The sequence below is a fragment of the Corvus kubaryi genome, unplaced genomic scaffold (genome assembly GCF_017639235.1).
Source record: "Corvus kubaryi isolate FWS band 111438036 unplaced genomic scaffold, C.kubaryi_AGA036_p1.0 46026, whole genome shotgun sequence".
Lineage (NCBI taxonomy): Eukaryota > Metazoa > Chordata > Aves > Passeriformes > Corvidae > Corvus > Corvus kubaryi.
This window is the reverse complement of record NW_024581296.1, coordinates 25,104-37,983: the sequence shown is the minus strand read 5'-3', so window position 1 is coordinate 37,983 and position 12,880 is coordinate 25,104. Positions and strand designations below refer to the sequence as shown.

The 12,880-nt window shown below is 53.4% G+C and overlaps 1 protein-coding gene across 1 annotated transcript in view; it reads right to left on the bottom strand.

The window, feature by feature from the left end:
• Positions 1–6: 6 nt before the first annotated feature.
• Positions 7–12,880, bottom strand: part of LOC121672264 (nuclear pore complex protein Nup98-Nup96-like) — a 35,866-nt gene continuing 22,992 nt past the window's right edge. Inside the window, 13 exon segments of the mRNA XM_042044867.1 lie at positions 7–159; positions 161–284; positions 770–912; positions 2,183–2,326; positions 3,199–3,356; positions 4,361–4,630; positions 4,933–5,162; positions 5,980–6,400; positions 7,278–7,428; positions 8,439–8,615; positions 11,545–11,709; positions 12,165–12,342; positions 12,584–12,722. Of these exon segments, the coding sequence (XP_041900801.1) occupies positions 58–159; positions 161–284; positions 770–912; positions 2,183–2,326; positions 3,199–3,356; positions 4,361–4,630; positions 4,933–5,162; positions 5,980–6,400; positions 7,278–7,428; positions 8,439–8,615; positions 11,545–11,709; positions 12,165–12,342; positions 12,584–12,722 (2,402 nt within the window). The 3' untranslated portion in view covers positions 7–57.

Below are 12,880 nucleotides of genomic sequence, written 5' to 3'. Positions count from 1 at the left end.
CAGTCACACAGGGTCACTCACGGTGTGCCAAGGCCCAGAGCAGTCACACAGGGTCACTCACTGCGTGTCAGGCTCGTGCAGCATCACGAACACGGCCCATTCCCACAGCCCCTCGCTCTCCAGCTGGGCAGCATAGCTGGTGTTCAGCACCCCCCCAGCTCTGCTGGGACAGGTGGGAGTAGTTCAGGGCCCGGAGCACCTCCCACAGGTGCCAGCTGAGGCGGAAATCCAGCGGGTCAGAGGTGACACTCCTGGGATCCAGCAGCTGGTCAAGCTCATAGGACCTGGAGAGGAAAACAGTGGTAACTCCAAGAGCTGATTGTGCCCACAAAATCAAATCCAATCCCTTCCCTTCACCCACCTCCATGTGTGTGATTTATATCGGTGTGGGTGTTTGGTTTTTGTTTTGTAAGAAGAAAAATAACAGTATTTACTACTAAAATTCCTTTGAGTCTGCACCAAGACTATCACCCCTTTTCCTCTGTAGGTGCTCCCCTGCAGATTTCTCACTGCCTTCAAAACAGGCAGCTACAGAGAAGCCTTCCTGCACTCTTCAGACACAGAAAGGACCTAAAAAGCCCACAGATGTGCCCCAAAGCCTAAGGTTCCCCATGTCTACCATCCCCAGGTGTGACACCACCTTCTGTCAGGGGGTACATGTGGGGCTGATTTTGGACTGCTCTAAGCGGTTCAGGCTGATTTCATAGCTCTGCTTTGTGAACTCAGGAAGTCACTGACTGATCATGGATTGAACTCTTTGCCCACTTACCTGTCACTGTAGAGCTTTAACAAATGGAAGCAGACATCTCTCAGGGGCCTTCCTGCATTGTCATCTTCTTCAATGACACACCCAGAATCTTCCAGGTAAGGAGGCAGAGGACAGCAAGCATATTTTTCACACTCTGAGGTGTTCTAGGGACATAGTTTTAACAGTAAGTTTAAGGATAATATTCTGATCAAAACTGAATTCCACAGCTCAGCAGGCTCAGGAGAATCTTTCTGCTCCAAAGAAGGTGCAACCAACTGCACCTGCAGTTGGAACCTCCCCAGAACTATGGACCAACATGAAAAACCTGAACCCAAAATGCTCTGGCAGGTTCATGTCTCACACTGAGCTCTTACAAACCCCTGCCTGGAGGTACAGCCAGCTCTCACACACAGCCTGTATTCCTGAAGGATTTTATAGCTGGAAAACCACATAGGGCTTGATGAAATGAAGCAGGTGCATCCCAGTGAGCCTTCTCTCTGTAGCTAAGCAGGGTCTGGGCAGCCAAGAGCAGCACTGAACTCACTGAGTCAGTCAGAACAGTTTAACTGAAAACTTTCACCAGAGGTGAGTATTTAGAAGTGCTGGACACTGTATACAGAGAACACTAAATATTGAAGCAAGCATCAGTGACAAGATTCCAGACTTGCTGCTGTGCTTAGGCTGCCTTGAGGATGGAGGGCTGAGCTGGCTTTAGTTAAATCATTAAACATGTTTTTCAGCAGAACCCTTTGTCCTGCTGCACAGAGAGCTGAGAGCTCTGCAGCAGCACTCAGGGCTCTGCATAATGCATGGAGCCACACGGGGTGTGGGACCGGGGCTGGGGGGGCACACACAGGGTGTGGGGCACCACAGGCTGCTGGACAAGGCAGCTGAGGATTAATGATCCCAGTGGGAAAACAGGCTGCCTGGCTCAAAAGGGCCTTCCTGCTGCTGGACACTGTCCCTCTTCCTAATTTTCTCCAACTGTCAAACAGCTAGACAAAACCTGGAAGCACTCCATAAATGAGTTTTCTCCACAGAATTTATGATTCTATAGAATCACAGAATGGTTCAGGTTGGAAAGGACCTTAAAGCCCATCCAGTGCCACCCCTGCCGTGGGCAGGGACACCTTCCACTGTCCCAGGCTGCTCCAAGCCCCAATGTCCAGCCTGGCCTTGGGCACTGCCAGGGATCCAGGGGCAGCCCCAGCTGCTCTGGGCACCCTGTGCCAGGGCCTGCCCACCTTTCCAGGGAACAATTCCTGCCCAATCTCCCATCCAGCCCTGCCCTCTGGCACTGGGAAGCCATTCCCCCTTGTCCTATACTCAATCCCACATTCAGCGATTCCTGGCTGCTCATAGGAGCCTCTGTGCCCCACCAGACAGGCAGGAGCAGCCTGAAGGGCTCCTTTTGGGCAGGAGGGAGTGACCCACCTGAAAGGCCGACTCGTACATGGCCAGGGCCTTGGAGATGGACGCCGTGGGGGGCAGCAGGTACCAGAGGTGCACGGCCACGCAGCGCTTCCAGTCCAGCAGCGAGCACACGTTGATGCTGATCCTCTCGGAGAGCCGCCACACCTGGGGACACAAACCCTGCTCAGCCACAGGCCTGCCTCACGGGCCGGTGAAACACAGATTTAGAAGAAACATAAAGATTTTAGTTATAGGCTAGCTGTGTTGGAATGGGTGGAATAGGAAAGAATTTGAGCCCAGTGAGAGTTAAATAAAATAGTTTGGAGAGCTGGACCTGAAATAGGGTTTTAGATGTTAGTAACTGATTGCCAAATAACTGATGATCTGTCATTTGCATGTTTGTTTAGCTGTGCTTAGAATTAGGAATAAAACATTGCTAAGTTGGTGTAGGGAACACGGACAACTACCAATTTCCTCCCTTGGTGGGAACCCGTTCAAAAGCCACGCAAAAAGAAACTTAGAGGTCACTAAAGTAATTAGGATTGTTAAAGCTCAGAAAGGCAAAAAGGTCAAAATGAGGAAGATGAGTTACTTCATCTTTTTTTAGGACCACTGACCCAATTCAAGACCACCGACTCCATTCAGGACACACACTATGCATGCTTAATGACATTTAAGCTCATTTCCATATGAAGCGGAGAATGGGAGGTGTTAATGTCATGAATATGCATTTGTATTTTGGATATTCATAATATTTGGAAATAAAAGGTATCATGTTTGCTTGGATCGGGGCCCTGCGTCTTAGGGAGCTATCCCACGCAGTGCCCGGTGCCAAATCAAACATGCACTTTCTAACTCTGAACTGTTAGAGAGTTTTTGTCCGTCTCAGTTGGATAGCGATATGAGATCGATATTCATATGTGGGTACCTCACCGGGTGTGCAGCAGCAGGAGGTGGCCCTGGGCGAGCAGCCCCCTCCCTGCACTGCCCGTGGCTGTGTGGGGAGGGCTCTGAGGGGCTCGGGGGTCCATCCTTACCGGCTTCCCCGCCAGCAGCGCGAAGAGGCGCAGCCGCTCCTCCTGGATGAAGCGGTCGCTGTGCAGGCGGTGCCAGTCCACGAGCTGCAGGGTCAGCAGGTCCCGCACGGGCTGGCTCCCGGCCAGCTGTGACAGCAGCAGGGCCAGGCGGTGGTCACCTGCAGGGACACGCTGTGAGCCTGGGACACGGCTGCACACCCGGGCTGCGGGCACAGCTTAGAGCCCAGGAGGCTTTGGGTTGGGAGGGATCCTGAAACTCATCCTGTTCCAGCCCCTGCCATGGACAGGAACACGTTCCACTAGACCAGGCTGCTCCAAGCTCCATCCACTGGGGGATGGAACACTTTCAGGGATGAGGAGGCCACAACTCCACTATTTCTTACAAAATAAACCACTCCATAAACGCCTGGGAAAACAGGACCAGGAGGAGGAGACAGAGGAAAGGGTAGAGCAGTGTCCTCAAGGGAGACAAATGAAGTTTAATGTGAGCTGGTACAACAGACAGGGATAAAACCTGCCATAAGGCTCTGAAAATACATGTTTTTAACCCAAATGTAAAACATCTGAACAGAAGCTCAATTAAAAAGAAGATTCATTAAAAATTCAAAGGAGTGACTACAAACACTCCCAGTTCCAAATGCAATCCAGCAGCACTTCCTAACTGGGGGTAGCTGACAGAGCCAGAGTGAGGGGGACTGGGGACTCCAGCAGCTCCTACCCAATCTTCAAGGCCAGGTGGAATGGGGCTTGGAGCAACCTGGGATAGTGAAAGGAGTCCCTGCCCATGGCAGGGGGTGGGACTGGATAATCTTTAAAGTCCCTTCCGACCCAGCCCATTCCATGATTTTGTGGTCACTGACAAGGGAACATTCCACATGCAGAGCAGCCAGTGACTAGGAGCTCTCAGAGTTTAAACTCTCTTTGTGCATCTCCTTCCTCCTCTACACAAAAGCTGAGACTTAAAGAATCAGGGAATATCCTGAGTAGGAAGGACCCCCAGGGATCACCCAGTCCAAGCTCTGTCCCTGCCCAGACACCCCAACAATCCCAGCCTGGGCATCCCTGGCAGCGCTGCCCAAACGCTCCTGGAGCTCTGGCAGCCTCGGGGCCGTGCCCATTCCCTGGGGAGCCTGGGCAGTGCCCAGCAGCCTGGGGTGCTCACCTGCCTGCTGTGCCAGCCTGCAGGCCTCGCCGATCCTCTTCCCGGTGAGGCAGCTGAACACGGCCTCGACGTGGCTGCCGTGCCGGGACAGGGACACCTCGTCCTCGATGCGCCCGGCCGCCGTCTCCGAAAGCCAGCGCGAGAAGGCCCTGCGGCGCTCCAGGGCCAGCACGTACTCACTGGGCTCCTCCAGGCTGGCCTCCAGCTCCTTCAGGTTGCCCCAAATAGCTTCACATAATGTCCAGGCCAAGCACCAGTGCTTCACAACGGCTGTGGGGACACACACCCAGCATCAGGAGTGAAAACACAGAACTCAGAGGGGCTCATGTGATGGTAACCCTGGCAGGTTCACTGCCCCACCCTGGAGGGGTCACTGTCCCCAGTGTGTTTGGAAGGGGCTGCCAGGGAGGCTTGGAGTGCCCATCCCTGGAGATGTCCCAGGAAGGGCTGGAGGTGGCACTCAGTGCTCTGGGCTGGGGACAAGGTGGGCATTGGGCACAGCTGGGCCTGGCTGGGCTGGGAGGGCTTTTCCAGCCTAAACCACTCTGTGAAAAGAATCATTTCATACTCACTCTCTGCCACAGTGGGATCCTCAGATGCTTTCCTGGCCCAGTCGGCATAGTCATGGATAGCAGAGACCCCAGGATTGGGGGCCAGGAGGGGACAGGGCTCATCCATATGGACAGTGCTGTGCTTCAGCTTTATCTCCAGAGGGGTGAGATACAGCTCCTTGTCTCTGTCCATCTTCCATTGCTCCAAGCTCAACTTTTCCACATGAACCTTGAAAGGGGATTCTGTGAGTCTGGAGGAAAAGAGAAGACAGACCAGGTAGCAAATGTCCTGCATGTTCCCCATGCAAGTGGAGCAGCTCATCCTGCAGCTTGTCCTAATTAACATGACAGTAAAACATGACCCAAGGCACAAAGATCCTGGTGAGACACTGGGATTTGGAGCCAGGCTTTGGGACCCTGAACAACCTGGGGTAGTGGAAGGTGTCCCTGCCCACAGCAGGGGGTTGGATCAAGATGGTCTTTAAGGTCCCTCCCAGCCCAAACCTTCTATGATGTGGCAAATAAACCGTGACTCACTGAGCTCTCCAAAGGCAGCGAGCACACCTTCACCCCAGCTCATTCCTCAGCACTTCAGATATGCTGCAGAACATCCAGACAAGCTTTTGGCTGCACTTAAATGGTGGGACTGGGCTATATTCCAGTCAAGTTCAGGTATGGAGACCCTAAAGCCTGTGTGCCACTGGATGCACAGGCAGAACTGAAGGTGTCTGGGAACTGAGAAGCTGAACAAGAACTTCCTCAGGTAGGGCAGATGTCCTCAGGGAGAAACAAGAGACTGGAAGCTTTCTGGACAACAACTCTGAACTTTCTCTGTAACCTCGTGCTGGGTGACAGTGCTATTTGGTTAAAAAAAGAAATCCTCTTACTATGCTATTGCAGGATCTGACAGAGATGCTGTTGTGGAGAAGAGCCATGGAGGAGATCTCCACGGCTAACACCATCCTGCACCACTCCTGCACGTCAGAAGGACAGCGAGCTGCAGGCAGGATCCCATCAGCCACCAAGAGCGAGCATGCCACACCCACCCCGAAGGAAGCCACTACTCACGATTTGGGAGCCACGGGAGTCGGCAGGAATCCATATTCCACGGACTCCAGCTGAGCATCTTCCACTTCACTCGAGCCACTCAACTGATCTCCACAATTGACCAGTGTCCAGTTGGGTCCCCAACCAACACGGAACGAGCGCCCCATGAAGAGTCCCATATCCATCAGGAGCTTCCCTTTTCCATAGGTGATGGACCTCTCCAGAGGGACGAGCCCGCGCTGCCTGCGGACCCCGACTGCCTTCACCTGCACCTCGGGCACTGCCGGGGGCACGGCGAACGCCGAGGCCAGCGGGGACGCCGCCGACCACAGGGCAGCAGAGGGGGGGCTGCCCAAAGTCCTCGGGCCCTTGGCATCTGCCACAGCAGCACTCGGTGCTTGGAAAAGGACATTGGCAAACTTGGATTGCAGCAGCCCAGCAACTGGTGGGGAGAAGCAGGAGGAACGTTTCAGTGGAAGGGCACATGGATTTCAGGGGAGATTCTGGCACACTGGGACATTGAAAGGGATTTCAGGAATGCCTGGAATTCCCAGAGCAGCCAGTGGCAAACATTTGGATGGTGTGACGGGAACATGGAGCTCAGTGTGACTGTCTGCAGTGCTGAGTCCTGCTGACCCTCCAGCACTGCCCAAAGGAACACATGGGGTGCTCCCAGGAACGGGAAAGGCACAGCCCCACCCCAAACTGGGCCGTTCCCAAAGAAGTCCCTAATTTAATGTTGGAATAGGGACATCAGACCAGAAGTGGGGTGTCAGACACGGATCAGCAGGGCTCACGCTGGCCCCACACACACCTCAGGTCTGTTCCTGTCAATCACGTGGGCTTGGAATTGATTAACAGATATGAATTAATGGGTTTTCTCAATCAGGGAGCATCCTCCTGCTTGCTCCCAGAGGTATTCCTCAATATCCCTAAGGAAAGCACCATTTAGTAGGTGCAGCACTGGGTGTAAGGGGCAAGGTTTGGGCACTGGGGGAATCTGGCAGGGGCTACCCTGTGCTGGGCACAGCTGGTGCCCACAGCAGACCCACCACAGGCCACCTCCAAACCAAGCTGCAAAGTTGGTGCCTCTGGGAGATCTTAAAAAAAAAAAAAAAAAAAAGTAGCCAAAAGAGCAGTGCAAGCATCAGAGGAGGAGGTGAGGAGGTGCTCCAGGCACCAGAGCACTCGCAGCCCTCAGGGCAGGGGTGAACAGAGGAGGAAAGAGTGGCAGGAAGGAACTGCTGCACACCCCGGGATTTTGCCTGTTCATGTTAAAATGCAACTTTCTTCACACAATCTGTGGTTTCTCACCATACCTGTGTGTCTTTTCTGTCCTTGTGATTTTGAAATGGGAAGCCTCGGGGAGCAGATCTCTTGGGAAGTGTCCATCTTGACAGGCTGCTTCCCAGGATAATCCAGGATCAAATCCAGGTCGTCATCATCAGCAAGCAAGGAAGCTTTCATGATCTGAGCATGTGGGAAGCCAAGCCAGAACATCAGCAATCCCTCCCACAGCAGCAGCTCACTCAGCTCATCAAAATAGCTCTTCCCACCCAAAAAAACTCCTACGTGCAGCACATGACCAAACAACACAGCCATGCTGCAAACATTCCAAGGAACGGTGGAGGCACAGCTCAGGCTCGTCACCTGATGGATGAGGTTTTACAACTACTGGTTAAATCAGTGCACAGGACTTGCTGGGGATGGGGGTGACATCCCAAAATAATCCTGATTTCTTAGATCTTAGCTCTGTCTGCTGTTTGTCATCTTAAGGAATAACTTCTGTCTATTTGTTATTACACATAGAAGCCTAAGAGTGTTCAAGGTACTGTCCTTCCACAAAAATTACAAAGGCCTGGAGGGCCAGGAACCAGGGAATGGCTTCCCAGTGCCAGAGGGCAGGGCTGGATGGGAGATTGGGCAGGAATTGTTCCCTGGCAGGGCGGGCAGGCCCCGGCACAGGGTGCCCAGAGCAGCTGGGGCTGCCCCTGGATCCCTGGCAGTGCCCAAGGCCAGGTTGGACATTGGGGCTTGGAGCAGCCTGGGACAGTGGGAGGTGTCCCTGCCATGGCAGGGGTGGCACTGGATGGGATTTATGTTTTTTCCCCAACCTTAACCTTCTGTGGTATTGTGAAATAAAAGCATCAACACCAAGCCCCAAACCAAGACCAGTTATCCCAACACCTTTTTCTCCACCAAGGGAGAAGGGGCCCAAGGCAGCTGCTCTGGTATTAGTTCAGCTTATTGCAGTGCCCACACTCGAGTTCTGGCTTTAAGGTGTTTCACATCAGCACTGAGCCTCCCACGTGCGAGGCTTCCCCCAGAACAGCGAGATGGGCTGTGTGAGCTCAATCCCACACCACGGGATCATTACAAGCTGGTGTGTGAATACCCTTGGGGAGGCAAATCCATCCTTGAGAAGTGCTCCACTTCCCAAGCCCTCTCCTGGGGAGGTCAAGGGGCAGGAGGACACTGACCTGCAGGACGTAGGGGTTGATGCCCTGGGTGGATGCGATGTGGGTGGATGCCGGCACTGCCTCCTGCTCCTCTGCCAGGGCGTCCTCTGCCAAGGGCTCCTGGGCTGGCTCCTGGGTGATGTCGGCCATGTCACTGTCCAGCTCCACCACCCTGCCCAGCTGCTCCAGCTCCGGGGGCTGCGGATACAGAGGCCACGTCACACCCAGAGCACAGCTCTGCCAGGACAGCCACAGCCGCAACCATCACCTGTGGGTGCTGCGGAGCATTCCTGGCTCTGCCAAGGTTCCACACCAAGGTCAGAGATGGGCACACAGAACCTTCAGGGTGTGCCATACCAGGGAAGGAGCAGTCCCAGATTAGCGGTGCCCTCCTGGAGCTTTCCCAGTTCCGCCACTCAGTTTAGGAAACTGCTCTTCAGCTTTCCAGTTCTCACGTGCCCAGCGAATGGAGAGCTCTGTGTGTCCTGCCTCCCTCCCCTCCTCCCAAATCCATGCCATGTGGCACAAATTCCAATCACAGAGCCTGCTTTCCACAAAGAACTGCATTTTACATGGTTACTGGGAGGGTGGGCAGGCCCTGGCACAGGGTGCCCAGAGCAGCTGGGGCTGCCCCTGGATCCCTGGCAGTGTCCAAGGCCAGGCTGGACATTGAGGCTGGGAGCACCCTGGGATAGGTCCCTGCCCTTGGCAGAGGGTGGGACTGAATGGGCTTTTAGGTCCTTGCATCCCAAACCATTCCATGATTCCATGGCTAACTCTGCTCACTGTCATGGGCTGTGCTTTTGCCCAGCTCACTCTGTGGGACCTGAGCTCCCACGTACTGGTTTGGCTCCAGTTTAACCAACCCATGACTCAGCTTCATGTCCTGTGAAAGCCTCATGCTTCCAGCTTCCCAGAAAAAACACAGCACAGACCACTGAAGAAGAACAGGAGTGAGGAAACCCAGGCAGGGAGTGTCCTGGGAATCCTGCTCAGGAATTAAGGAGCACACTCACAAAGCTGTGCTTAGCCCTGTAGAATCAGCCAGGATGGGGTGAAGGTTCTCAGCTGAGGCAGATAAAATCACCCTGGGGATCTGTGAGGACAGAACTGAGTGGCAGATGTAGAATCTGAGCCTGGCCCCGCATGTGGAACAGATTTACAAGTCAAAATATGGTTACAAACACACAAGTTGCACTGCTCCCTTCATTGGGCTTTAATGCAGCAGGTTCCCTTGCAACATTAATAAATTCATTAATATTTAAGTTAGTGAGGGAAGACAAAACAAAAACCAAGTCTAGATACGAAATGCTTCTTACAGCCCAAATAATAATATTGTCAGGTGTGTTCTGCACCAAGAGTTTGGAAAGTTTTAAGCAATGCTATGATGTTTCTTAGGGTTTTGGGAAACCAGATGATGTTTTTCCTTATTTCAGAAATTAAAACCTGAGTTAATGTTATGCAAGTCAGAGAGGTTAATGAAGCCGGAGGGGTTTTTGCTAAGTACACTGGAATGCGTAAGAATGTTTGAAAATACCAGAGATATTCCCAGTATTCCTGCAGGTTTAAAACCTCAGCTCTGGTCCCCCCAATCTCAACATGAAGCAGGAAGGGGAGCTGAAGTGGTGCTGTTGGGCAGCCAAGTGCGCAGCTCAAAATGCAAATAATTAGGGATCTGCTCCAGCAGAGGGATGAAGGAGTGGGTGTTAATTAGCCCAGGAGCTGGGAGAGCTGGAGCAGCAGCTGGCCACTACTCTGGGACTCTCCATGCAGAATCCAGCAGAGCTGGCAGCCCCTCTGCCTGCCCCAGCAGCAGGATGTCCTGCCCAGGGAGCAGACGGTGCTTCTGGAATTGCTGGACAGGGATCAGGCCCCTCTCACCTGCCTGGAGAGCTCTGCTCTCCTGCCACACAAGTGGCCAGCAGAGACTCACACTGAATGCCAGGGGAAAGTTCTTTGATGTTAGAAACACAGAACTGTTTGAGGTTGGAAGAACCTCTGAGCCCATCAAGTCCAACCATTCCCCAGCACTGCCAGGGCCACCACTAACAACATCCCCAACTGTCACATCCACAGGGCTGTGGAATCCCTCCAGGGACGTGACTTCACCACTGCCTTGGGCAGCTGTGCCAGGGCTGGACAGCCCTTTCCAGGAAGGAATTTTCCCAATATCCAACCTGAGCCTCCCCAGGCACAACCTGAGGCCATTTCCTGCTCCACCCTCCTGTCAGGGACTTGTGCAGAGCCACAAGGTCCCCCCTGAGCCTCCTTTGCTCCAGCCTGAGCCCCTTTCCCAGCTCCCTCAGCCGCTCCTGGGGCTCCAGCCCCTTCCCAGCTCCCTTCCCTGCCCTGGACACGCTCCAGCCCCTCCAGGGCTCTCCTGCCCTGAGGGCCCAGAACTGGACACAGCCCTGGAGGGGTCTCACAGTGCCCAGCACAGGGGACAATCCCTGCCCTGGGGGACAATCCCTGCCCTGGGGCTGTGGCCACACAACGGCTGGGACAGCCGAGGGGCCATTGGCCTCTTGCCCACCTGGGCTCCTGGTATTCCCAGTGAATTGGATCAAACACTGCCTGTGGATTGAACATTCCTGTGTAAAATGGGCCCAGCACTGAGGATGTTTTGCAAAGGTTTAAAGCAGTCACATCCAACACAAATATGTTTACAAAGCCAGCATATAGCCAGCCTTACAAAAAGTATTATTTTAATAAAAATAGAGCACATTCTTAAAATAGAAAGCAGACAGTCTTGCACACTAATGGTGGTAAAGGCAACTGAGTGCACAGCATCACTGTCCAGGCAGGCAGCACACAGCGTTGGCATTACGGGCGTGCATTTAATAGTCACAAAAACAAGGGTTCTTCCAGAAGAGGTGCAAATCTGCCAAACTCAGACTAGAATTCAAACAAGAAACAAGGGTTGAAAGCCTCCCCGCCCCATCCTCAGTCTGCAATGTCAAGTGTCTCAAAGGAAAACAACATGCAGCCACTCAGCCAGAGTTCAGAAGAGTTTCTGTATGGCTTCACTCTCCAGATTCCAGGTTACTCCAACCACCCCCTTCCCAGGCACCAACTACTCTCCAAATTCCATGTCATCAACCCCCTTTAGTCACTGTTCTCCTTCTACCTGAGCTGGGGGTGCTGGTTTGCCATTCAGGGCCATCTGCTGGGGAGGCAGGTGCCCTGGGGGTGGCACAGGTGTGGTCTTTAACTTCTTGGTGTCCACTTTTAAAGGATGATCTTCCTCTTCCTCATCTGAATCTTGCAAGCCATACTTGGAAAAGTGTGCTACCTGTGTTAAGGAGAAGGACAAACATGTCACAGCTTGGAAGTGAAATTTCTGGAAAGCCTGAACACTGGGCAGGTGTAACTGTGCCCTATACAGGTGTCCTAAAACACACAGGGTCTTGGGACACCTACAACAAATTCAGCCTCTCCACTGACAAAAACCACCCACACTAGGCAGGTCTGGGGCCACAGGTTTCACCACAGAACCGCAGTCTGGTTTGGACTGGGAGGGACCCTAAAGCTCATTCATTCCACAGGCAGGGGCACCTCCCATTAGTCCAAGCTGCTCCAAGCCCTGTCCAACCCAACCCTGAACACTCCCAGTAACGAGGAGCTGCTTTGGTGAGGACAGTTCTCACCAGAGCCGACGCACTTGGCACAGCTGTCCCAAGTTAGCAAACCACTTGAATTACAAATTTTCAGGCGATTCCAGCTTCAGGGTGCGTGTGATGCCCTCACCTTGAAGACCCAGGAGCCGGTCTCCGGGCGGTACTCCTTGAAGCGGGCGCCCTGCTTGCGGGACACGGCCTCCAGCCGGCCCTCGTAGTTCATCTCGGCCAGGCGCTCGGGGCTCTTGATCAGGCACCGCGACGTTTTGTCTGTGGGCCACACCCCGTCCAGGGTGACCTCAGCTCGCCTGGGAGGGCACAACACAGGCTTAGAGACAAGGGGCTGAGGCAGAGCTGCCCGGGAACAGGGATGGGGAAGCTGGGCCGGGGAACTCATATCAGCTTTTAAACCCAATTTGTGGTTCAGAAATTCGCAAGTAACTCATTAACGCCGCAAACTGAACGCACATTTGGATTTGTCTCTTGGTTGCTGCCTGCAAACATAGCAGACTGTCAGGATTTTAAAAATCATCTTTATCTAACACTTACCTGTTTAACCCTTCCCCAATGGGTGGTTTTCTTTCGTCGTCAGGGTAAACAATAACCTCTTTTCTCCGGATGTGTACGATCTCATCCAGGTTTAAGTTTGTTAGATTTACTTCTCCTTCAAAGTAAATCGATCCATAACCTGCAAAACAACCCAAAAGGTCACAATTGTCTGTGAAAAGTCATGTGCCAGAGAGCCCACATTCCTGCTGTGCTCCTCCTGTCCCCACCCAGCCCCGTCCTGTCTCCCGAGCAAAGTGACACCTCCTTCCCCAGGAAACCCCTGGAGGAGCAGTATCA